The sequence below is a fragment of the Oryctolagus cuniculus genome, chromosome 9, assembly GCF_051225735.1.
Source record: "Oryctolagus cuniculus isolate XC-2025 breed Fujian yellow rabbit chromosome 9, ASM5122573v1, whole genome shotgun sequence".
NCBI lineage: Eukaryota > Metazoa > Chordata > Mammalia > Lagomorpha > Leporidae > Oryctolagus > Oryctolagus cuniculus.
In genome coordinates, this window is record NC_142875.1 from 17,922,440 (window position 1) to 17,947,857 (window position 25,418).

A 25,418-nucleotide genomic window follows, 5' to 3' on the forward strand; every position below is an offset into this window, starting at 1 on the left:
AGTACCCGGCTCCTGGCTTTGGATTGGTGCAGCGCCAGCTGTAGCGGCCATTAGGGGAGTGAACCAACAGCAAAAGGAAGACCTTTCTCTCTGTCTCTCTCTCACTGTCTATAACTCTCTCTTTCTCACTGTCTAACTCTGCCTGGCAAAAAAAAAAAAAAAAAAAAAAAAAAAAAAAAAAAAAAAAAAAAAAAAAAAAAAAATTCTTAAGGAAAAAATGTCATCTGGCAACCAGACTATTGATGACCATGAATTTTGTTAATTCACTGGAAAAATAAATGTGCTGTAGAATCCAAATCATGCAGCTGATGAAAAAAATTTTAAGCTCTATGCTCAAATTCTGACCTTTTCTTTTCCATGTAGGGATGAATTGAAACAAGGAAAAAGTTAGTGGTCAGGGGGAGCTTAACTTCAGGAGACCTTGGCATGAGCCATTCAGCTCATAAGGCTTACCTACCAGTTGGCCTTTACGAGAATATACCAGTTGCAATTGTGTCTTTGGGCTTTTGAAAAAATGTGTGCACCAAATCGTTTTTGAACAGTTGGCTGAGAACGTCTTGTTTGTACAAATGACTAAGTGCCTCCATTTTCCAATCTCTGAAATGGGGATAATGATGAAACCACACTTGTAAAATCCTTTTGAGCTCTCTAGATGAAAGGATCTATGTGAGTATAAAGTATTGTTATTAAAATAATAGAATCTCTAATTAAAAGGAATAGGCTATTTAGAGTTCCTTGTAAAGTCACTAATCGGTGGTCTTTAAGCTTATTTAGTCTAATGGCTTTTTGAGGTTGAGCTGATGCAGTTCGTGTAGGAACGTGTAGTGTTTGGATGTTTTCATTCCCTTCCATTTTTATCCCACTCCTCAGTAGATAAAGAACTTTGACTGTCTCAATTTAATTTTTGCTCAAGGACATTCTCCATGGTGGATAGGTTGGCATCATCTAGGGATCTTTTTGTTTTCTCTCTCCATTTCGCAGGAAGCTAACACAACCATTTCTGAAAGACCCTCTTTTTACATGTGTTACTATTTGTAGATAGGGGATGGGGATTAACTCATTTTAAATTGATGTAAAATCTTCTAAAAATCGAAATTAAAGTAATAAACATTCTATGTGCTCCGCTTTCATTTTCTTAAACTTTTAAGTTGTCTTCAGCATTACAACAAATTCTTTAGGCTAGGTTTACAGGCTCAAAACTGAAAGGGGTCTGGCTGAAGGGTCTTAGTGTATTTTCTGTGACATGTACTGGAAAAGAATTTTTTAATTAAATAAACTTCCAGGTCATTAGGGGAACTCAAATTCAGACAAATGCTCTTTTGTTAGTATGTATACGTTACTTTGTGTAGGCAACTTTGTTGCATTGAAGTTCTTTGTTCATCAGGTGGTGAAGCATCTCTGATCTGAGTCAAGGGTCGTCATTTTCACCTTTTCCATGAAAAGGCTTGTGTTATGTGCACACGCCTTTTACTTCCTCCAAGCTAAGGTATTATATCTTATTTATGTGAAGGCACTTCAAAAAGTTCATGGAAAATGGAATGAAAAGATAAGCTTATTTTGGTGTAAAAAATTTTTGAAATCCATACATTTGAGGAGTTTTCCAAATTTTTGGAAAAATACATCTAATGAAAAAATGATGCAAGAATTTCAATTTTTTTGCACTAAAATAAATTATTTTAATTCTATTTCCATGAACTTTTTGAAGTCCCCTCATGTTTGTATACCCTATTAGCTAATGCCTTTTATTCAGCTTTCCAATGGTTCTTTCATCACTCACCTGGCCAACATTTATTTAGGACCAATTAAATTAAGTAATTTATGGACAGGGAGGGAAGAAAATGTCATAATTTTTGAAGCGTCTACAGGGTAGGTATAAAACAGACATGAAAACAAATTGTTGCTGTACTATTTGATATGTGGTATATAATAAAACTAATAATAGCACCTAATATAGAATTTGATGTATACCAGACACTGTTTTAAGTGCTCCATATTAATGTGCTTGCTTTTTGTAAGAACTCTATGAAATATTACCTTGATACAATAGGCTCTGCAAGGTTAGGTCCAGAGTTACCAGAAGGTTCAAAAGCTATGGGAGTACATATGAAGGCATGTTGAGTGCTTTTTAAAAAACAGAACTCGGTTTTTGGAGAAGTTTTAGGATCACAGCAAAATTGAGTCAAAAGCACAGAGATTTCCCACATACCTCTCCTACATACAGCCTCTGCACTGTCATGATAGCTTCAGTTTTGACTGCCCTTTAAGCAGTAGGTTTTCAGTAAATTATGTAGGCTACATAAATGGGAGAGGCAATTAGTTACTGATAATTTTGTTTCTACCAACCAAAAAGAATGTTGATAAACAAAGTAGAGTAGTCTTAGAATTCATGGCGTAAGTTATGAGTTACTCAATAATGAGATCCTCAAATCCAAAAACAAGTTCTATATCTTTAAATGTAGGAATACATTGAATTTACTATTACAAAATTTAGGTGTGTTATTTCTTAATATTTTAAAAAATTAGTAAACTTTATTTTTAGAGCAGTTTTGGATTGCTAGCAAACTTAAACATAAAATACCTAACCAGTTCCCCTGCACGTGCCCCCTCCCCTTCACCGTCAACATACTGCCCCAGAAGCCCCATTTGTGACAATCAGTGGCCTTCCTTGATACATGATTTTTACCCAAATGTCTTAGCATTTTTGAAGCAAGAAGTGAAGAGATGTGATTGCACTGTCATCCCCAGCCATCTGACCTAACTTTAGGTAGCCAGCTGAAAGTTTGACTGAATTTTTATTTGGGTAGTTCTTATTCTTCTCAGCATTTTGTTCAATCCTTTCACAAAAAAATACTATATTCCTGGAAAAGCTATCAGAGTAGGTAATGCATTTTAGTAAAGGTTGTCTCTAAAGTAGATAATCTGAAATTCCAGGGGTAATGAAGCCTGAAGCATCTTGAAAGTACGGTAGCTGCCCAATAAGTACCTGTTGAATAAATCTTGTATATTTGGTGACTTGGCTCCTGCAATCAACATCAGTATTAATGTTTAACTCAAACTATTCAGATACACTTGGGAATAGTAGAATTTTTCCTTTTTGAGTATTTTTACTTCTATTCTCAAAGAGTGCTGAAATGTAGGAAATACAGATAATTGAGCTATGTGAGGATAGGTAGGATATTTTGTATGTTGCAAAGAACACAGAACTCAAGCAACCAATTACCATTTTTCTTTCTACCTACTTACTACATTTCTGATGAAATTTTCCTTAGCTATCAAAAAATTCATTGGTGAGTAGAAAAGAAGCTGTGCCTTTTCTTTACAGAGCACAAATACTAATCATTTTGTTTTTTATGCTATTGGACAATTTTCTTTTCCTTTAGAGATACAAATGACCTTTTTTCTCTTATGGTCATAGTACCTTTTATTTACCTCTATTTTTGTACCTGTAGTTTTCCAAAATTATTTACAGAAACAGCTTTTCCTGCTAATCCAAAAGGACAGGGAGAGAAAATTTATGTTTATTGCATTACCTATTAAATGTTATACTTGTATATTTCTTTCCTTCATTCAACAAACATTAATTATTCATAAGACCAAGCACAGGCCTACATAGTGAGTTCACTGATTTCCAGTTGTCTGGAGCTGAAAATAATATTATCAACCCTGTATATCCATGGGCCCACATCTGTAGGACCCTCCATCCCTGGATTCAGCCAATTTGAGGATAGAAAATATTCAGAAAAAATGCATCTGTCCTGAACATGTATGGATTTTTTTGTCTTTATTCCTTAACACACAGTGTAACAGCTATTTATACAACATTTACATTATGATAGATATAGTAAGTGAACAGGGAATAATTTAAATATACCAGAGGAAGTTCATGGGATACATGGAAATGCTATGCCCCTTTATATAAGGAACTTGGGCACCCCCCAATTTGGAGTATCCAAGGAGGAGTCCTGGAATTAATCTCCCACACATACTAAGGGACAAGGGCATAAAGACATCATGGAAAAGGGAATGAAAGGGATTCTGAGGTGCTGTGGGAGCACAGTCATGTAGGAGTGTCTGAACCTGATGTGTGGAGTCAAGAATGTGCTTATAGGGCCGGCGCCATGGCTCACTTGGTTAATCCTCCACCTGCAGCACCAGCATCCCATATGGGCACTGGGTTCTAGTCCCAGTTGCTCCTCTTCCAGTCCAGCTCTCTGCTCTGGCCAGGGAGGGCAGTGGAGGATGGTCCAAGTGCTTGGGCCCCTGCACCTGCATGGGAGAGCAGGAAGAAGCACCTGGCTCCTGGCTTTGGATCGGTGCAGCGCCAGCCATGGCAGCCATTTGGGGAGTGAACCAACGGAAGGAAGACCTCTCTCTCTCTCTCTCTCACTGTCTATGACGCTAACTGTCAAAAAAAAAAAAAAAAAAAAAAAAAAGAATGTGCTTATAGAGAGCCCACTGTGAAGTTTAGAGGAGGGCTAGGTAAGCTGGACAAAGAATTTAGGGAAGCAGGGATGAAAAAATGTTTCAGGCAGAAGGAAGAACAGTAAGTCTTGGGGCAAGAGGAGGAGGAAGAGGAAGAGGAAGAGAGAAGGAGATGTCTTGGTCACCCATGCTACTGTCTTTCCATCAACCCTCAGTCTCCTGGGAGACAGGCATTCTTATCCTCGTTTGTTTCCTTCATTCCAGGAATACTTTCGCTCTTCAACCTATCACCACAAACTGAGGGACTGGTTAGACTCCCAGCAGTAGTCCAAAAGGCTAAGAGAGGAAAGGAAGCCAAGGGCAAGCTGACACCATTTCCACCTGAGATGCTGATCAGAGAGATGCTCAGAGCTTGATGTTCCTAGTGTTCACTCCCTGGGCGTGCAGAGAGAGAGAAAGAGAGCATATGTGTGCAGCTGATGGGAAACCCTCAGTGATTTGTGCTCCCTGACATCATGGCAACTAATTCACCTTTACAACCTGTCAGCCTCCATTGATTTTGTCTTAACACTGTCTCCTTTGTGAAATAAACCAGCATTTTTGGTGTTAGATTCCACCTAAACTCCTGGAAGTGAGCTTATTTATTTATTTTGATTCCACGTTTAGCTTGGTATATGTTCCCTTCCCTCTCTAAATCAATGAGCTGTCTGCTCTAGGCCTTTGGTATGAGCCACACAGGTAGCAGGAGTCAGCAAGGACATGCTGAGGCTGCGGCTCAGCCCCAGGTTGGAACATGGAGAAGACATGGCAGGGGACGCTCCTGTGTCCTACAAGAGGGAGGAGAGTACCTGTATGAGTTAGCCCGGGCTGCCACCACCAGATCACCAGCTTACACAGTAGACTTTCTTTCTCAATTCTAGAGCTGGAAGCTGAGATCCTGGTGTTGGGTGAAGGGGCTGGTTTCTTCTGTGGCCTCTCTCTTTTGCTTGTACATGGCCACATTCTCTCTTAATTTTCTTTTCTCATGTTTTTTTCTCTGTGTGAGACTCTTCTTACAAGGACATTGGTGGTGTTGGATTAGGACCTGCCCTAATGACAGCATGTGACTTTTTTTTTTATCTCATTAAAAACTCTACCTTCAAGCAATGTCCAACTGACTTGAGCACATGCATTGGGGGGGGGGCGATTCATCCATGATATCATGTACTGCATTTCATTGCCTGCCTCTTTGTTGGGAATATTTCTAGGCCTCTCTAGTGCTCAGCCCACTTGGATCTCAAGAGGAGCCTAAGGGAAGGAATTGGACTTTCTTTGCCTTCTTGTAACCACTTTTGTCTCTTCTATTCTATGCCAGAGATCCAATTCAGAAATGTCTTCCAAGCTGCCTAAACTCACTTCCTCTCCCATCTTCCCCTTTTCTAAACCAGGAAACTTTGCTGGTTACCATTGTGGAGACTGCAAGTTTGGCTGGACTGGCCCCAACTGTGATCAGAGGAAACCGGCAGTTGTTCGGCGGAACATCCATTCCCTGTCTGCTCAGGAGAGGGAGCAGTTCTTGGGTGCCTTAGACCTGGCAAAGAAGAGCCCACACCCCGACTACGTGATTGCCACGCAGCACTGGCTGGGCCTTCTTGGGCCCAATAGGACCCAGCCTCAGATCGCCAATTGCAGCATATATGACTTTTTTGTGTGGCTCCATTATTATTCTGTTAGAGATACATTATTAGGTGAGTTTTTTTCCTTGGCTTAAGGTATGTTATATATAGGTTTATGACTGGGTGAGGGGACATGGATGGGAAGTCATTTCACTGAAGTTAATTGACAAGAGAGTAACCTCAAGGCTATGTTAGGTCTATGAAAGTTGTAGAATTATCGAATACTGCCTGAAATTAAAAGGGAATGGTTTCTTTCCGGTTGGAAAGATATATTGGTTGTAAACACTTTCAATATCTGTCCTTTAGTTTATGTTCTTAATTCAAAATCTAAACTGTTCTCTATGAAGCTATTAATCCTCAAACGCATGGGTTGGCGAAGTGGAGGCAAATTCCTTTGGATTCCAGCAGAAAACATGTGTAAGTCTGTCTGGGGAAGCCCTTTCTGACCTTTTCCTCAAATTAGAGGAATTAACTGAACATATGTCAAAGCATATGATGCTTCTTTGTGCAGAATTAGACAGTGTGTGTTGAAAGTGGGTTTCTCATTAAACTCACGTGTCTTCAGTCATTTGTATCATGCTCTGCTGGGAATGCCCAGATCTTTTGTCAAGGGAAAGTGTAAGCTGAACCACAGTAACACAGAGTTAGCTTTTCCTGCTTAATCCTTTGAACCATACTTAACTTGTTTGTTAGATGCTTATAAAGTGGTGCCCAGGGGCTGCTGTTGTGGCACAATGGGTTAAGCCACTACCTGCAACACCACATTCCATGTCCAAGCCAGTCTGAGTCCTGGTTTCTCTGATTTGGATCTAGCTTCCTGCTAATGCATCTGGGAAAGCAGTAGTACTTGGAGAGACCCTGATGGAGTTCTTGGCTCCTGGCTTCAGCTGGCTCCGTAGTAGTTGGGGTCTAGATAGCGCTTAAGATGGGAGGAGAGGTTGTCCTCATAGGTTCAGATTTGACCTGAATTATTTTTCTTTGTGGGGAGAGATATAGACACCAGTTTTTTTGCAAGAGGGCTTGAATTCATTCCAGAGTCTTCTCATGGCAGTTCAGTGTGCTTGGCTAACCCTCAAGCTTTGGGGTTCCTCATTGGAGTTAGGGCAAATGAAGACATCTTACCCACTTGGAATAGTGAGACTTTCATCTGGAATCTCCCATCCCTGTCTTTATCACTTGGTGTCCCCTCATCATTTTGTCATGAGGACTTGAACCTTCAATCTGGATGGAAACATTTTTAAAAAGACTATGAGTCCAAAGAGTGAGAACAGTTCTTTTCTGTGTGGGTTTTTCAAAAACTTGCCTCGCAGGTAAGCATCTGTCTTTCTTTATCGATAGATATGGAGGCTCTCTGGCTGTAAACCTTTATAGTCTCTGCTGTCATCACTCTGAGGGATGTTTGCTTTATGAGAGGGGAATCTCTCAAGAGGAAGAGAAAACTATATTTTCTGGTCATATCCAGGAATTAAATTTATATTCATGTCTGTTCAGTTCTTTGAAGTTATTATAGGTACTTGGAAAAAGAACTAAAGTTAGCTAAAGTTTCTACATAACCATCAAAAACTGTTATGAAATGGGAAGAAGGATAGAACAGGCAGTAAGGAGGGCGTTAAATTGCCCAAAGCTTTTCACTAAAATTGGCAGTTCCAGTGGCCAGCCAAATTGGTTTGAATGTATTTTTCTCTCTTCTGGTATCAGTGACCATGCTTGTCAGCTAGTGGTTGTAACTGATTGATGGCTGAGGCACAACCCATGGAAACTCTTTTTGGTTGTATAAACATAGCATTAGGACTATGTGTGCTTAAAGCTGATATACTTTTAATTTACCTACTTCCTTACGGATTTGTGCATTTGTAAGGAATAAGTTAGAAAATGTCTTTAAAATATATTTTATTTATGTCTAATGATGTATTCTTTTGGATACTCCAGTTCACCTTATTGTTGCTCAAAAATTAATATGCAAAAAAGGCTGTTAATGCTGAACATGACTTGAATTTCCCAAATCGCTGCTGCAATACCAAATTTTTGAAAGATGAAGGAGCGTTTATCCTAAAAGTGCTTATTGCTTCTGAAATTCTTTTTTTTTTATTGCTTGTAACACATCTTAAGTAAGGCTTGACATTTTAAATATTCTCTTTTGTGATCTGTAATATGTTTCCTAATTGTTTTAGGACCAGGGCGCCCCTATAAGGCCATAGATTTTTCACACCAAGGGCCTGCCTTTGTTACCTGGCACCGGTACCACTTGATGTGGCTGGAAAGAGATCTCCAGGTTGGTCAAAACTATGCATTTCATATTTTTTATTTCTAAAAAATATTATATGTACTTGAGAACTGCTACATGATGTTTTGCTGTACATAATACACATCTACAGAGTGAAGTGATTAGTGCAGTTAACAAATTCACATACCCATTATTTCATATAGTTCTGTCTCTTCTTTCCTTCCTTCCTTCCCTCCCTCTTTGCTTCCCTCTCTCTTTCCCTTTCTCTCTGTCTACCTTTCTCTCTCTCCCTCCTTTCCCACCCCCCCCCCCACATTAAGAATACCCAGAATCTAATGTCCTGAACAATTCCTAGTACTTAATAAAATATTACTAGCTATAGTACCCAAGTTAAACAATGAAACTCCAGGCTAACTCATGCTGAACCTTTGATCTATACTTTCTTACTCCCACCCCTGCCCCTGGTAACCACTCTTTGCTCTCTGTTTCTAAATGTTCTATTTTATTATTTTTGAATTCCACATATAAGTGAGATCCTATGTCTGGTTTATTTCACTTAGCTTCATGTCCTTTAGGTTCTCCTTTTCACAAATGATAGAATCTCCTTTTTAAAGGCTGAATGACAAGTGCATTGCATGTGTGAGTATATGCATATAAATAGTCCCTTAGTATCTGTAGGATATTGCATCCAGGACCACTCCCTCCCATAGAATACCAACATCTGCAGATTCCCAATTCCCTTATATAAAATAGCACAGTATTCACATATAACCTATGCACATCCACCATATATATATGAGTATGCACGGATTTCAAAATTTTTTGTGCCAAAATAATTTTATTTTGTGATTAGTTATCCATTCACCTGGTATTTTTCATCTTGCTTATACATTTGGTCAAGACCCTTAGCAGTCTTCACCATATAAGCTTTCTTGCTGTATCTGATGGCAGAAATTAAATGACTAGACCTGCCCTTTGCTTTTAGCGACTTACAGGCAATGAGTCCTTTGCTTTGCCGTACTGGAACTTTGCCACCGGGAGGAATGAATGTGATGTGTGCACAGACCAGCTGCTTGGGGCAGCAAGACAAGAGGACCCAACTCTGATCAGTCAGAACTCACGGTTCTCCAACTGGGAGATTGTCTGTAACAGGTAAAAACCCATCATGTACTACACTATGGATGCCGGGACCATATTTTCTTCTGTCTGAGAGATGAAGGGGCCACTTTGTGTCTCTGTTTCTAATGCATGTGGGGTTCTGTTTACACATTTCTGAAAACAATTTCCCAGGAGAGCTGACATTTTAAAACTGTTATGCTCTTTAATAAGAATTTCTCTGTGAATTGAAAATGCACAAACATCATATTGACATCAACTGTTTTAGAATTAGGAAGAATTTCTGTATGTGGCCAACATTTGCTAAGCAGCAGTCATATTCCTGGTAAGGGAACCCTGCTGGGAATGCAAATACTGAGAAAATATAGCCTTCTCCATGACCATCAATTTGTGTTTACAAAGGTAGACCTCTTGTCAATGAATTATAACTAAATATGAGAAGGACTATAATAGATGGACAAGCTGACCCCAATCAAGGCAAGTCCTCAAGAAGAGGAGATGCAGGTTCTGAAAACTGAAGGAGGCAGCAGTCTTTGCCAGGTGCAGGGGAGGATGAGGAGAGTGTTAAGAGGGAGGTAGTTGTTTCCTAGGTGGAGAGAACATCATGGATGAAGTCTCTGGAAGCAGCTTGCTGTGGCCAGGCCGCAGGGTGAGGGTGAGCTGAGAGGCTCAGAGGAGGAACTTCTCCCAATCACTGAAGACTACCCAGGTAGGTGAGCAGCCTGAGGAACAGGAAGGATACTATCTTCCAAGTCTCCTTGAATTTATTTCTCTTTCCTGTCACATGCAGTGGCCCCTCTGATCTACAATGTGTTTGTTCCAAGGCCCTCTTTGGGTGCCTGAAACTGCAGAGTACTGAGCCTTTGAATATGTGCTATGTTTTATCCTACACGTAGAATACATCAAAAAGTTCATGGAAAAATGGAATTAAAAGATAAATTTTTTAAAATCGATGAGTAATTTCTTTTCACAGTATTTTCTATAAACTTTTGAAGGCTCATCATATGCCTGGATTTTAATTTTTTTGCACCAAAATAAATGTGTTTTTTTTTTTTTTGACAGGCAGAGTGGACAGTGAGAGAGAGAGACAGAGAGAAAGGTCTTCCTTTGCCGTTGGTTCACCCTCCAATGGCTGCCACGGCCGGCGCACCGCGGCCGGCACACCACGCTGATCCGAAGCCAAAAGCCAGGTGCTTCTCTTGGTCTCCCATGCGGGTGCAGGGCCCAAGCACTTGGGCCATCCTCCACTGCCTTCCCAGGCCACAGCAGAGAGCTGGCCTGGAAGAGGGCAACCAGAATCTGGCGCCCCAACAGGGACTAGAACCCGGTGTGCCAGTGCCGCAGGTGGAGGATTAGCCTATTGAGCCGCGGTGCCACCCAATAAATGTGGTTTTTTAAGAAAGCTTTGATTTAGAGTACAAATTTCATAGGTACATCTTTAGGAATATAGTGGTTCTTCCCCCATACCTGCCCTACCTCTTCCACTCCCATCCCATTCTTCATTAAGATTCATATTTAATTAACTTTACATACAGAAGACCAGCTCTATACTAAGTAAAGCTTTCAACAATTTGCATCCCCCCACAAAGTATAAAGTATTGTTTGAGAAGAAGTTTTACAGTTAATTCTCATAGTACAGCTCATTAAGGACATAGGTCCTACATGGGGAGTAAATGCACAGTGACTCCTGTTGATTTAACAGTTAGCACTCTTATTTATTATGTCAGTGATCATAAATAATGATCACTTGAAATGAGCTGCCCAGGCTATGGAAGCCTTTTGAGTCCACAAACTCTGTCAGTATTTAGACAGGGTCATAAATAAAGTAGAAGTTCTCTCCTCCCTTCAGAGAAAGGTACCTTCTTCATTGGTGGCCCCTTCTTTCCACTAGGGTCTCACTCACAGAGATCCTTCATATATGACATTTTTTGCTACAGTGTCTTGGCTTTCCATGCTTGAAATGCTCTCATGGGTTTTTCAGCCAGATCCGCATGCCTTCAGGGCTGATTCTGAGGTTAGAGTGTTGTTGAGGGCATTTGTGATGCTATGGGTCTGCTTTGTGGACTGCTTTCCATGTTGGAACATTCTCTCCTTTTTAATTCTATCTTATTGTTATTACCAGACACTTGGTCTTATTTATGTGATCCCTTTGACACTTAATCCTATCTATATGGTCAATTAATCACTGAATATGATCACTTTAACAGGTAAGATGGCATTAGTACCACCCAGCTTAATGGGATTTGGAGTTCCATGGCAAGTTTTTAGCTTTACCCTTAGGGGTAAGTCAGTGAGAATGTGTGCTGAACTGTACAGCTCCTCTCTCTCTCTTTCTTTCTCTCTCTATTTAAATATTTATTATTTGAAAAATCAGAGTTACACTGAGAGAGAAGCAGAGGCAGAGAGAGGGAGGGAGAGAGAGAGAGATAGAGAGAGAGGTATTCCATCTGCTAGTTCACTCCTGAATTGGCTGCAACGGCTGGAGCTACACTGATCTGAGCCAGGAGCCAGGAGCTTCCTCTGGGTCTCGCACATGGGTCCAGGGGCCCAACGACTTTGGCCATCTTCTACTGCTTTCCCAGGCTGTAGCAGAGAGCTGGATAGGAAGTAGAGCAGCCCAGACTCAAACTGGCGCCCATATGGGATGCTGGCACTGCAGGTGGCAGCTTTACCTGCTATGGCCCCTCTTCCCTCTCTTATTCCCACTCTTATTTTTTACTGCTATCTATTTTCAATTGACTTTATACACCTATGATTAATTCTATGTTAAGTAAATAGTTCAACCAATGGTATTAAGTCAAAAAAGGTTTTTGACTTCTCTTTTGATTTCTTCTATGATCTGTTCATTCAGGAACATATTGTTCATTGTCCATGTGTTTGCATATGATGTAGATTCTTGAGTTGTTGATTTCCAGCTTCACTCCATTGTGATCTGAGAAGATATATGGCATGATTTCAGTTTTTTTGAACTTGCTGATACTCACTTTATGGCCTAGTATGTGGTCAATCCTAGAGAAAATTCCATGTACTGGCTGGAAAAATGTGTATTCTGTGGCTGTGGCTGTAGGGTAGAAGGCTCTTTAGATATCTGCTAGGTCTATTTGGTCTGTAGTGTCGATTAACTCTGTTGTTTCCTTGTTGATTTTCTGTCTGTTTGATCTGTCCATTGCTGAAAGTGGGGAATTGAAATCCTCCATTACTATTTAAATATCTTTTTTTTAAACTTCTTTTATTTCCTTTTTCATGAAATACCCTTGTACATACCTTTAATTTCTAAATTAGGCACAGTAAGAGACTAACAACAATAGCTAATAATGTAGAATAATTTTAACAATACACTATGTAAATGTTTTGTGAATGTGATCTCTCTTTCCTCATAATATCTTCATTCCTCTGCAGTACAGTCATATTTTTTGATCAATGTCGACTGCAGAGAATTGAAACCATGGAAAACAAAACCATAAAGGAGTCAAGGACTATTCCCTCTTGGGAAAAGATTCCCCAAGAGGCTCCTCTGCTTCTTTTATTTGTTATTTCCCCTACAATCTCCACATTTTAAACACCATTCCTCAGCTTTCCACTCCTGTGTACCAAGCCCCAGCTCGGCTTCCAGCCTCCCTCCTGACACCCTACTCTGGGCAGTTATGTGTGTTGAGGTGCCTGGATCCTACTAGCTAAGGTCCCATCATCTACATCCTGTATATTTGTTACTGCCCTTGGCACAGTACTCCATTTTTGAGGACTTCTTTTCCCATGACTGTGCCTAATTTCATGAGGAGCCATTTTCCCATGATGCCTTGCTTGAGATATTAATATGTAGTATTAAAAGGAAGTGTCTGTGATTAAAACTTTTAAAAGTATATTGTTATTTTTAAAGATTTATTTATTTATTTGAAAGAGTTAGAGAGAGAGAGAGACAGAGTCAGAGATTCTCTAAGTGGCTGCAACAGCCAAGACTGAGCCAGGCTGAAGCCAGGAGCCAGGAGCTTCATCCAGGTCTCCCACATGGTTGAGGGGACCCAAACATTGGTGCCATCTTCTACTGTTTTCCTTAGGCCATTAGATTGGGAGTGGAGCAGCTGGGATACAAACAAGCACTAGTATGAGATGCTTTTCCCTCTACACCACAATGTGGGCCCCAAATTATTTTTTGAGGGACAGGCAGAAAGAGGAGAAAGAGAACTCTCCCATCTTCTGGTTTATTCCTTCACTGCCTGCAACAGCCTGGGCCGGGCCATCTTGAAGTCAGATCTCAATCTGAGTTTCCTATGCAGATGGCAGGGACTCTAGTACTTGAACATTCACTGCTGTTTCCCAGGGTATGCATTAGCAGGAAGCTGGATTTGGGAGCAGAGCCAGGACTTGAATCCAGGCATTCTGATATGGGATGCAGGTGGCCCAAGTGGCAGCTTAACCTCTAGGCCAAATACCTGCCCCCAAATAACTTTTGAGAAGGCTGAGTGTTAATGATTTTATGAAATTTTAGAATGTCTTCAAGCCTTTCCTAGAGAAACGTATTCTTCAAGAGCCTACATGTATATGACTCTGGAACTCTTATTTCACAGACCATCTCCCTAGAACACACCTTGGGCAATGCTGCCCTTGGAGGCCTTTTTTTGTCTGGTGTTTAGGTCCTGGCCTCTTTCATACCCATGTGTGTGCTGATTGTGTTTTCACACCTGGGTGCTAGCCTTTTACCCTTTAAATTCACACAGTGACACTTGTCAAATTCCTCACTTACCAAATGAGGCTCTGTTTAGAATTTTAGGTCACCCCTGGTATGTGGGATATGATGTTGTATGGGTATGGGGCCCCTACACATCCCCATGTTTACCTGAAGCCTTGGGACAATTCCCAACCATTTTCTTGGTGTTCTCTCTGTAGTTTTACTGGTTTTTACTTTGACCTCCTCTGTTTGCCTTGACTTTGCCTAAAGTACTTTCCTAGGTTTACAGAACCACTTTTGTCAAAGCTGTCTTAGCTCTGCCACGTACAGACCATTCTATTCTCTCTTCGGTTACTAGAGATTCTTATGCACAAAATAGGAGTCACCATCCTACCTTTTAAACAAACACTCTCACTTTTTCGAATGCAGTAGTAATTATCATTCATTTTTGTGCCTATCTCCATATTTTGTCCCTTTGCCTTTTTGAAACTTCTCAATTCACAATTGCTTTCAGGGTAGTTCTATAGCCACATAGTTTTGACCCTTCTAAGAGAGCTGTAATAATATTTTACCTTGACTATAACCCTGATATTTACCTGGGCTCAAGTTTATGATATTATCGGTGAGTTAATATGTGTTATTTTTAATCCTCTTATAAATCTTAGTTTGGATGACTACAACCGCCGGGTCACGCTGTGTAATGGCACCTATGAAGGTTTGCTGAGAAGAAATCAAGTGGGAAGAAATAGTGAGAAGCTGCCAACCTTAAGAAACATACAAGACTGTCTGTCTCTGCAGAAGTTTGACAATCCTCCTTTCTTCCAGAACTCTACCTTCAGCTTCAGGTTGGTGCTTTGAGCTCAGCCGACTGGCACTTACCATACTCATAGGTGTTCATGCCTGGGCATGTAATGGACTAGAATAAAATCCAGGTGTAGGAAGATATCTACAAACTAAGCATTGGGGAGGTTAGGAAGGGGTTGGTGTTAAGAAAGTCAGAATGCACCTTCTGTAACTGTTTCTCATATCTTCTGATTTAGTTTCTCAGTACCACCTTTTTTTTTTTTGTATTTCTAATTTCTGTGCCTAAATAGATACAGTCTTTAGAATCAGAATACCCTATTAAATATGTATTTTTTTAAATTTTATTTTAATTGAAAGGGTGAATGACAAAGAAGGAAATATAAATAAAGAAAGAAAGATCTTCCATCCATTGTTTCACTCCCCCAAATGCCCGGAAGAGCCAGAGCTAAGCCAGGTCAAAACTGGGAGCCAGGAACTTCATCCAGGTCTGCCGTGTGGGTAGCAGTAACCCAAGTACTTGGGCCATGATAAGTTGCTTTCCAGGCGAATGAGTAGGAAGCTGGATCAGAAGCAGAAGATAGCTGGGACTTAAACTGGACTCTGGGATGTGGGTGTCCCAAGCAGTAGCTAAAGGTGCTGTGCTACAACACCTGCCCAAGACATCATGTTTTTAAAATGCTCATGCTCTTTTTCTTTGCTTTCTTCTTTCTGTAATGTTGACATTAGAAGCTTATTGGCCACAAACCTTAATCTTGTGGTCTGAGCTCTCAGAGGAGTACCGTAGGCAAAATTCAACTCAAATTGAATGCAGCAGTATTTAGTACTTGAAATTTGAAGGCCAACTATTAATTTTCTTATACCAAAAAAAGACTAAGAATTATTATGGAGCCAGCATTGTGGTGTAGCGGGTTAAGCTGTCACCTGCACTGCTGGCATCCCATATAGGCACCGGTTCAAGTCCCAAGCTCCAAGCTACTCCACTTCTTTTTTTTTTTTTTTCCTTTTTATTTATTTGACAGGTAGAGTTATAGACAGTGAGAGAGAGAGACAGACAGAGAGAAAAGTCTTCCTTCTGTTGGTTCACCCCCCAGATGGCTGCTACAGCCAGTGCGCTGCGCTTTTCTGAAGCCAGGAGCCAGGTGCTTCCCCCTGGTCTCCCATGCAGGTGTAGGGCCATCCTCCACTGCACTCCCAGGCCACAGCAGAGAGCTGGACTGGAAGAGGAGCAACCGGGACAGAATCCGGCACCCCAACCAGGACTAGAACCCGGGGTGCCGGTGCCGCAGCGGAGGATTAGCCTAGTGAGCCACGGCGCCTGCTGCTACTCCACTTCTGACCTAGCTCCCTGCTGATGGCCTGGGAAAGCTGCAGAAGATGGCTCAAATGCTTGGGCCCCTGTTACCCATGTGGGAAACCCGTAAGAATCTCCTGGCTCCTTGCTTCAGCCAGGCCTAGCCCTCACTGTTGAGGCCATTTGGGGAGTGAACTATCAGGTGGAAGACCTTTCTCTCTGTCTTGCTTTCTCTCTGTCTGTAACTCTGCCTTCTATATAAAAAAACTAAGTTTTTAAAAAAGAATTACTAGATACATATACAGAAATAAAAGATGGATGGTGCTTCCAAGAAGGGGTGCTGAATAGATTCATGGTCTTCGCTAAAACTGAATTCTCTCTAACTGTCAGAGGCAGGGTAGGTTGAACGTAAGCATCAAGGCTGTGCTAAGGGGAGCAGGGCTCATAATTTATGCTAGGGTAGAACAGAGCTCACAGATGGTATCAAACAAAGGTGAAGAGTTTTGTTAAAAGTGCTATCAAAATAGGTCTGTCCCTACAGAATCGAGTTAGGGGAGTAGTTCTCAAAATGTGGTGCCTAGGCCACCCTAATTGGCATCATCTGGGAGTTGATTGACATATACATTGTTAGGATCCACCCTTTGTCTCCTGACTCAGAATTCTGAGTCTGGAGCCTGAAATCTGTGCTTTTCTCCAGTGAGTCCAAGGTGTGCTTAGGTGTGAGCATCACAGACATAGGGTGTGGACATTTAGAATTTCTTGAATAGGGATTTGAGGAACAAGAGAGAAAGGTGAAGGGAATATTTGGATATGCTTAGAATGCTGTATGGATTACAGTCAAGCTAAAGTTCTATTTGGTTTAGAAATATGAATGTAAGATTATATGTTAATTCAATATTGATTACAGTGTGCTGGGCAGGATTCTGAGCCCTGGCAGTAAAAATTATCCAGAAAATGTAGACTATGTGTTTTAAGGGCATGAGAGAAAGATTTTAAGGTAAATTTGTTTCATCCAGAACACAAAAGAGAGATGGTTCAACTGAGCAGGTGGAAAAATAGCATTCATCATGCATCCCCTCCCCTTATAGAGGATTATCTTTGAAGATTGGGGCTAATTCTTAGTTAATTAGCTATGACAGAGCTTCTCATATCCCTACCATTCCTATTAGAAGATTGTGATCAAGTCTGGCAACAATAAAGAGATTTTTATCAGCTTTTGCCCATTGTTACTGACATGCTGGTTTCTCCTAGGAATGCCCTGGAAGGGTTTGATAAAGCGGATGGGACCCTGGACTCTCAAGTGAGGAGTCTTCATAACTTGGTACACTCTTTCCTGAATGGAACAAGCGCTTTGCCACATTCTGCTGCCAATGACCCTGTTTTTGTGGTACGTTCAATGGCTCAGAATAGTGAAAATTTTTTCTAGATAATATATCGAGTTTATTTGTATTACCATAAGTGGTGTTTATTTTTGGTGTGAATAATGTGATCTATGAACCTATAAATTAATTGTAATTGCTACCATAGAGATACGTTTATACCTCGCCACCTCTCTTCATCAAAAACCCATACTTTTTAGGGATGGTCTGCTTTTTAATGACCTTAAATAGGAGTTTACAGTCCATAATTCATAAATTAGAATAATGCTATCATTATTTTATAAAATTTATATCATGAATTTGCATAAATGATACATGATTTTTCACTGGTGAGATGAAGGCAGCTTTAGTGAGTTCCCTGCATGAAAGAAAGGTTTTGGTAGCCAGAAGAGGGGAGGAAAATGGAGAAGGGTCTGGAATGACGAAGATGACAAATGCCTTCAACAACTTTAATATAAAAACCCACATTAGTGTCACTTCACTTCATTTGTTGATAGGTTTCATGCCTCTGAGATATAAGACAGTAAAGAGGAGATGCATGGTTCTTGAAAATTCAAAGTGAGATGAACTCCCTTGATATAGTTGAATCTGATTTGGGTTTCACCTAAAAACAGAAGGACAAACTTGACAATGGGATTATGTTTCAGTATTGCAAGTTTTACTAGTTTTTGAGATATGTTCACCAAGGACTAGTCCTGAGAGAAACAGAAATGGTGTAGGGGTATGATAGTCAAGGTCTCATTATCCAGCTACGCTTAGCCAATGCCCTGCATCCAAAGACTTCTAGAAGTACATCTGCGCAGCAGCCCCTTATCTATGATTTTGCTCTGGTCTCAGTTACCCAGAGTTAACCCTGGTCCAAAAATATCACCAGGGATCAATGAGGAATTAAGATGCTTTGAACGAGAGACAGACCACTTTCACAAAACATTTATCCCAGTGATTATTATAATTGTTCTACTTTATTAACCATTTTTGTTCAGCTCTCACTGTGCCTAATTTATACAGTGAACCTCATCATAGGTGTGTGTGAGAAAAGACAACAGCTATGAGGTTCGGTACCACCAGGGAACTTGGGCATCTACTGAGAGTCATGGCACATGTATCCTGCACATAGGAGGGGATGCTGTGGTTGAACGTGGGGGCTTTATTCCTGCTTGTGTGGAGCTGCAGGAGGAGCTGGAGAGCCGCAGTGGGTGTCATAGAAGCCTGGCAGGATATAGGCTCATACTAGGTTGTTTGGGGCAGGGCTTAAGGCGTTTTGCTCTGGACAGAATGCTGTGAAGAAGCAGTGTGATTTTATGGTGGGGTGTGCCACTATTATGTACGTGGAGGGAAGGTTAGGCTGGGTGGAAGCTCTAACTGCTAAAGCTGCAGCAGTCTTTGAGGTTATCCAGGAGAGGGCTGTTGGGTATGTTCACAGCGTTCACGCTTTGCCTGTGCTTGGACATGGCTGTGGACTCGTCTTGTTTTCATCAGAGTGGCCTTGTCTGACATTGATGTTCATGGGGGCTTGGAGCCTACCTGAGAACACCAGACTGCTCCTGGCTGTCAGAAGCTGCCTTTTCCTTCTCAAGTACAGCTCACTCAGTTGACTTAGTGTTCAGACAATGTACACATTCGAATTTCAGCCGCTGAGCCCCAACAGTGTTTCCACTTGACACAAGCTTACCTCACCATAATTCAACGCCATCTGTTTTCAGAGGTTTATGTCTTGGATAGATGGATAAAGGAGCAATTACAGGAGAAATTTCACCTCTTGTTCTTCTTTATTTTGCCATCTTTTGGAGTTTATATTATGAAATTTAGATTTTACTGTGGTAGAAAAACCACAAAACTATTTTTTTTCTAATTTTTTCTCACTTGAATGTGAATCTTAGCAACATACCTCAGACCACACTGACATGACAAAATGCCACAGACAAGTTTATAGTTCATGGTTCAAGTCTGTGATCAAAGCACATCTGACTTGACTTCTGGTAAAGGATCTCTCCCAGACCTTCTAGCTATGTCCTTATATCGTGGCAGGAGGGAGAACAAGATTTCTGGTGTCTCTTCTTCTAATGACACTACTGTCACATGACAGCCTGACTTTTATGACCTCATTAAACACTAGTATCTCCCTGTAAGGCCCCTCTCCAAATGTAGGCACACTGAGGATTAAGACGTCAATGCATGGGGCCAATGCTGTGACATAGTAGGGAAAGCCTCTGCCTGTAGTGCTGGCATCCCATATGGGTGCTGGTTTGTGTCCTGGCTGTTCCTCTTCTGATCCAGCTCTCTACTTATGGCATGGGAAAGCAGTTGAAGATGGCCCAAGTGCTTGGGCTTCTGCATCCACATAGGAGACCTGGAAGAAGCCTTGGGCTCTTGGCTTCAGATCAACCCAGCTCCAGCTGTTGTGGCCATTTGGGGAGTGAACCAGCAGATGGAAGACCTTTCTGTCTCCCTCTCTCTGTCTATAAATCTACCACTCAAATAAATAAATAAAATATTAAAAATTAAAATGAAAAAAGGATTTCAACATATTAATTTGGGTGGACTATTCAGTCTGCCATATAGTGAGTCCCCAAACATCAGTTTGTAGCATTTTGTTTTGCTGAACTCCAAGGAATCTGTGTCGCATAGCAGAAGGGACAACGGATTACAAGACCAGTCAGTTTAATTCAGTACTTACTTGTTCAATCTTGGAAATGTCAGTGAACAATATGGAGCTTCTATTCCCACTCCCTTCAAAGTGTGAGTCACATGACTCAATCTCCTGGTGGGAAAAAGTGTTGTTCTCATTAAGTGATTCTTAGTAGACTCAGATAATATGAAGATGCTTTAGAACCGTCAAGGGCAATAAAATGTTATCATAAAAATGATAATCTGTTTTATGGTAGCTGGTGGCAAAGAATTAGAGAAGTATGTGTTGGATTTCAATTTTCAATCTTTTAAGTTTCCTTATCTTGTTCTCCATAATGGCATAGCTGTGCCCCAAGGCAAGTTAATAACAAGGACAAAGTCAGAGGTATTTCAAGGGTGATTTATTATTTTATTCAACAATAAAAGGTGACAAGAGGAGAGAGAATAAAGGTGTAGCTTCCAGTGACTCCAAGCTTGCCCAATGGCGTGAGGGGTGGGACTCCCAGGTCTAAGTAACTTTTTGGCTCTTCAGATAGCTTTAAGCACAGCAGAAGTGAGCTTCAAGAATCCTGAGACGGAAGCAGTCAGTAGAGCTGTTCCTTTGAAAAAAATACTTTTCTCTAATACTTGTGCAGAGCGTTAATTGGAGGGGCCGTCAGGAGTCAGAACGTTGGTCCCAGCCTCTAACCAGGTGGGGCTGATTTGTGAGGGCCACAGCCATCTCTGCTGTTTTCAAGAGCGCCTGTCCCATTGTTCAGTGGATCTGAACTGACATTCCAGATCCCGGCTCTGGCTGTCATCTCAGCTGGCATCTTATGCCAAGCACTTCTGGTATCTGCTTCCTCTGCTATTTACCCAAATGATTTGTCTCTAAATAAATATTCATCAAAATATATTTTTCAGCTATACAATTTGTACACATAATCCATATTTATTAAAAAATGTCATAATACTTCTTATCCAGAACTGCAAAATATTATAAGAACAGAGACATCATCTGGCAAATTGAAAATTACATTCCTAACATTGCTCCTCTACTAAAGGAAATAATGTTGATGCTATTATTCCGATTTGCAGCATCGTAAGTTTCCAGGACTGTTGAACCATATCTCTTTTTGAGGAAACCCACCAGGTGCACAGGGTTTAGTACTATTTTTCTGTAAATGACCAGATGGCAGATATTGTAGGCTTTCAGGCCAGATGATCTACATTGCAGCCACGCAACTCTACCCTTGCAGCATGAAAGCAGCTGAAGACAAAACATAAACAAGTGAGCACCGTGTTCCAATTGAACTGTATTTACAAAAACACTTGGTGGGACCTATTTGGTGCTCAGGCTTTAGCTTGCCACCCCTGCTGTAAGGAACCAATGTTCCTTATTTGCAGTAGGGTTATTTCTATGGTCATATTTCTCACTTTGCTGTAGATGGAAGCCCCATTATAACTTCCTGGTTGAGGAATTCTGTAACTTACATGTAGTTCAAAGATGCTAGCTGTTTAGTCATCCTTGTCTTCTTTTCTTTGATAATATGTTATCATATACACATAAATATATAGAAAACCACTGCTTTCTTTGTGATAGTTTCAGAACTCACAATTACTTTGTTATTTATGAAGAATTTTATGTTGAAGCCAATTCAGCCTTAAATGATTTGTGTGTGTGTGTGTGTGTGTGTGTGTGTGTATGTTTTGAGATCTAGGCGTAAGCATTTCAGTTAACAGAGTTATAGCTTCGGGAATTTCAAATCACAAGGCCATTCATGCAAACACATTGCACATGACATTTATTAGAATTACTTTGTGAAATCTCTTCAAGCAAGAGAGATACAAAGTTGTGTAGGATCACAATAATGAGTGAAAGAAGGCAGAATGTTAAGATATAGGAAAAACTCTGAACCAGTTGATGAGAGTCTTATAATTCCTAAGATAATTGAAGCAAAGCCACACATTTATCATGGAAAATAAGATTAGGCCACAGGAATGCTAGGTAGTGCTGTCTTCAATATTAAATTTAGATAAAATACAAAAAAGAAGATGACCAATGAACTGTAAAGTTAAATAGCTAACTGCCAAAAAAGAAACTGTGCAATAGAACAGTGATATTCTTCCCAATTTATAAAGACACTATAATTAAAAGTGTATATGGGGATGGACATTTAGCCTAGCAGTGAAGACCTGCACCCTACATTGGAGTACCTGGGTTTGATTCCTCATTGCCGCTCATGACACCAGCTTCCTGCCAGTGGAGCCTCTGGCAGGCAGCAGTGATGGCTTGAATAGTTGGACTTCTCCCACTCGCATAGGAGACCTGGATTGAGTTCCTGGCTCCTGGCTTTGACTGAGTTATTCCTGGCCATTGAAAGCATTTAGGAAGTGAATTAGCAGACAGCAGCTCTCTTTTCTGTGTGTCCCTCTATTTCTCTTTCTCTCAAATATTTTTTTTAAAAGCATAATTTGTTGATTCCATATGTTGGCCTCTGTGAATAGTGTTGCAGTAAAAAAAGGATTATAAATGTCCTTTTGATAAACTGAGTTCATTGTTTTTGGATTTATACCCAATAGGAGAATTGCTGAATCATGGTAGTTCTATTTTTAATTTTTTGAGGGGCCTTCATACTTGTTTCCATCCCACCAACAATATGTAAGGGGTCCCTTTTCTCCACATTCTTACTAATACTATTATCTTCTGTCTTAGTGAATGAGATGGTATCTCACTGTGATTTTGGTATCTTCTTTCCAAAAGTGCCTTTCCTTTGGTGAGTTCTACACCCTTCCATTCCCTCAATGGCTGAGGGGTCCACAGGTTGCATGGATGAAAGTCGCTGAACATTCACATTTGTTTTTCACCTTGCACACAAATTCTAGGAGGACTAAGACACATACACATTTTTCTTACCACTTACATTTCTTAACAAGGACAGTAATTTGAGAGTACTTCAAAATATTTGTGGAAAAATGGAATTAAAAGATAGTTTATTTTGGAGCAAAAAATTTTGAAATCCATACTTTTTTAATTTTAATTTTTAGAAAGACTTATCCTATTTATTTATTTGAAAGGTAGAATTACAGGGCAGGGCAGGGGAGAGATAAGATATAGGGAGGAAGACAGAGAGAACTTCTATCCGCTAATCCCCCACCTTCTAAAACGGTCATAACAGCTGGAGCTGGGACAGTATGAGGCCAGGAGCCACAAGCCTTTGCCAGGTCTTTCACGTGGGTGCAGGGGTCCAAGCACCCTGGCCGTCCTTTGCCGTTTTCCGGGGGCTTCAGCAGGAAATTGCATTGGAAGTGGAGCAGCCAGGAACTGAACTGGAGTCAACATGGGATGCCAGTGTCTGCAGGTGGCAACTTCACCCACCACACCACAATGCCCACCCCATACTTGGTTTTTATAATGTGCATTTTAGTGAATATTTTGATGATCCTTCATGCCAAATACTTCTGAGTTGGTATGACTTTTATTGAAAATTTTAAAAAGAAACCATGTGAAATTGCTTTTATTCCACAAAAATGAAACACTTAAAAATTGATCCATTTTATTTTTCGTTAAGGAAAAACACGTTTTTAGAAATGCATATATTTTTAGAAATTAAAAAATTTATATCAATTTTTATATTTAATGGTTTATTTATTTTTATATTATATATATTTGCAGTAATATTAGTGGAAAAGGTTTCAAAATGCCCATAATTCTATCTCAATTTTTAGTTTCTTTTCATATTTTCATATCTTTTATACAGTTATAATTATCAATTATCATTATTCCTTATCATTTTTCTCTACTATTCCAGATGTATTTTACAAATAAACATATATACATGTTTTATATGTTTATCCAAATGGGAACATATGCCATAGACACTTCTGTGCCTTTATTTTCTCTTCCATTTTTACTTGTTTTTACTATGTATCAGTTCATAAAAGGCTTTCTGATTCCTTTTTTTTGGCAGTAAGATACTCAGTTATATGGATTTTTCCTGAAATATTAACCAGTCTCCTATTTATGGATATGGCCTTAGTCTGTTTTGTGTTGCTATAACAAAATACCTGAGGCTGAGAACAAAGGGAAAAAGTCTTATTTAGCTCAAACCTCTGGAAGTTCAAGAGCAGGACGTGGGCATCACTGGCAGATGCATGTGAATGAAGCGCGTGTGACAGAAAGGAGGCAAGAGAGAGCTCAGACAGCCAAACTCACGTTTATAAGAACCCACTCCCACTGTAAACATGCAGTTCTGCTAGAGCGAGAGTTCACACTCCACCTCGAGAAAGGCATGGGTCCGTTTATGAGGGCAGATCCCTCGCGACCTACTTGCCTCTCGGTAGTCACAACAGCCTCTCAACACAGTTGGGAATTAAATGTCATCCTGAGTTTCAGTGGGGACAGACCACAGCTAAACCATAGCAGGTGTTTAGGAGGTTTCTGATCTTCTGCTTGACAACCATGCTGCAGTAGGTAACCCTGAACATTAAGTAGATGGACTTGACTCACTGAATTAAAGGGTAAACAAGTACATTTGAAATGCCATAGATATTGCCAGATGTCTCCAGAATGAGGACACATATTCCCTCCTAACATGCATGTGTCAGAGTGACAGCAACACTCCCCCATTATGCTCTTTGTCCCTGTGTTATCAAACTTTTTCATCTTTGTCAAACTAATAGGTACAGAGAATTTCAGTGAGTTTTAGTTTGCATTCCTGTCCATATAAGCGAAGTTCAGCATATTTTCATGCATTTAAAAATTTGTTTGCATTTCCTTTTCTGTAATCTGTTTATGTAGGATTGTGATTTCAGGAAACAGAAGAGAATAGTAAAGATTCAAAAAAGTCAGAATTAGTGAAAGTAATTTGTTCTTTATATAAGTAAGTAAAAACTACAATGTCTTCTTTAGATATTTTTTCTGTAAAACAATAATCTAGTCAAATAAGGGTATATTTTCTAGGTTTCATTGTGGGAAGCTAATGTGATCCCTGACACCCTGTCTAACCTAGAGAAAAGTGGCCAACGTTCCACAGAAGTTTGATGAACTTTCGTTAGGAGACTGTTCATGACTGAGCCTTTGTTCTGTGACAGCCCCTGTGCTGGATATTGTGTAATATTATTCACTTATCTCACAAAGCTATGGATAGAAAACTACTTTCCTTTTTAACTATAGAGAAATAAAGGTCAAAAAGGTTGAGAAATGTGTTTAAGGTCATACCCACCAGTAAGTGACTGCAGAGAGATTATGAAA

General features: G+C 40.3%; 1 protein-coding gene across 2 annotated transcripts in view; it reads left to right on the forward strand.

Annotated features, from left to right (window-relative positions):
* The window catches only part of DCT (dopachrome tautomerase), a 45,954-nt gene that overhangs the window by 6,553 nt on the left and 13,983 nt on the right, over positions 1-25,418 (forward strand). For both annotated transcript variants that reach the window (XM_051849930.3, NM_001297493.1), the window contains 5 exon segments: positions 5,850-6,149; positions 8,249-8,349; positions 9,287-9,453; positions 14,749-14,928; positions 17,430-17,565. In XM_051849930.3, coding sequence (XP_051705890.2) covers positions 5,850-6,149; positions 8,249-8,349; positions 9,287-9,453; positions 14,749-14,928; positions 17,430-17,565 — 884 coding nt within the window.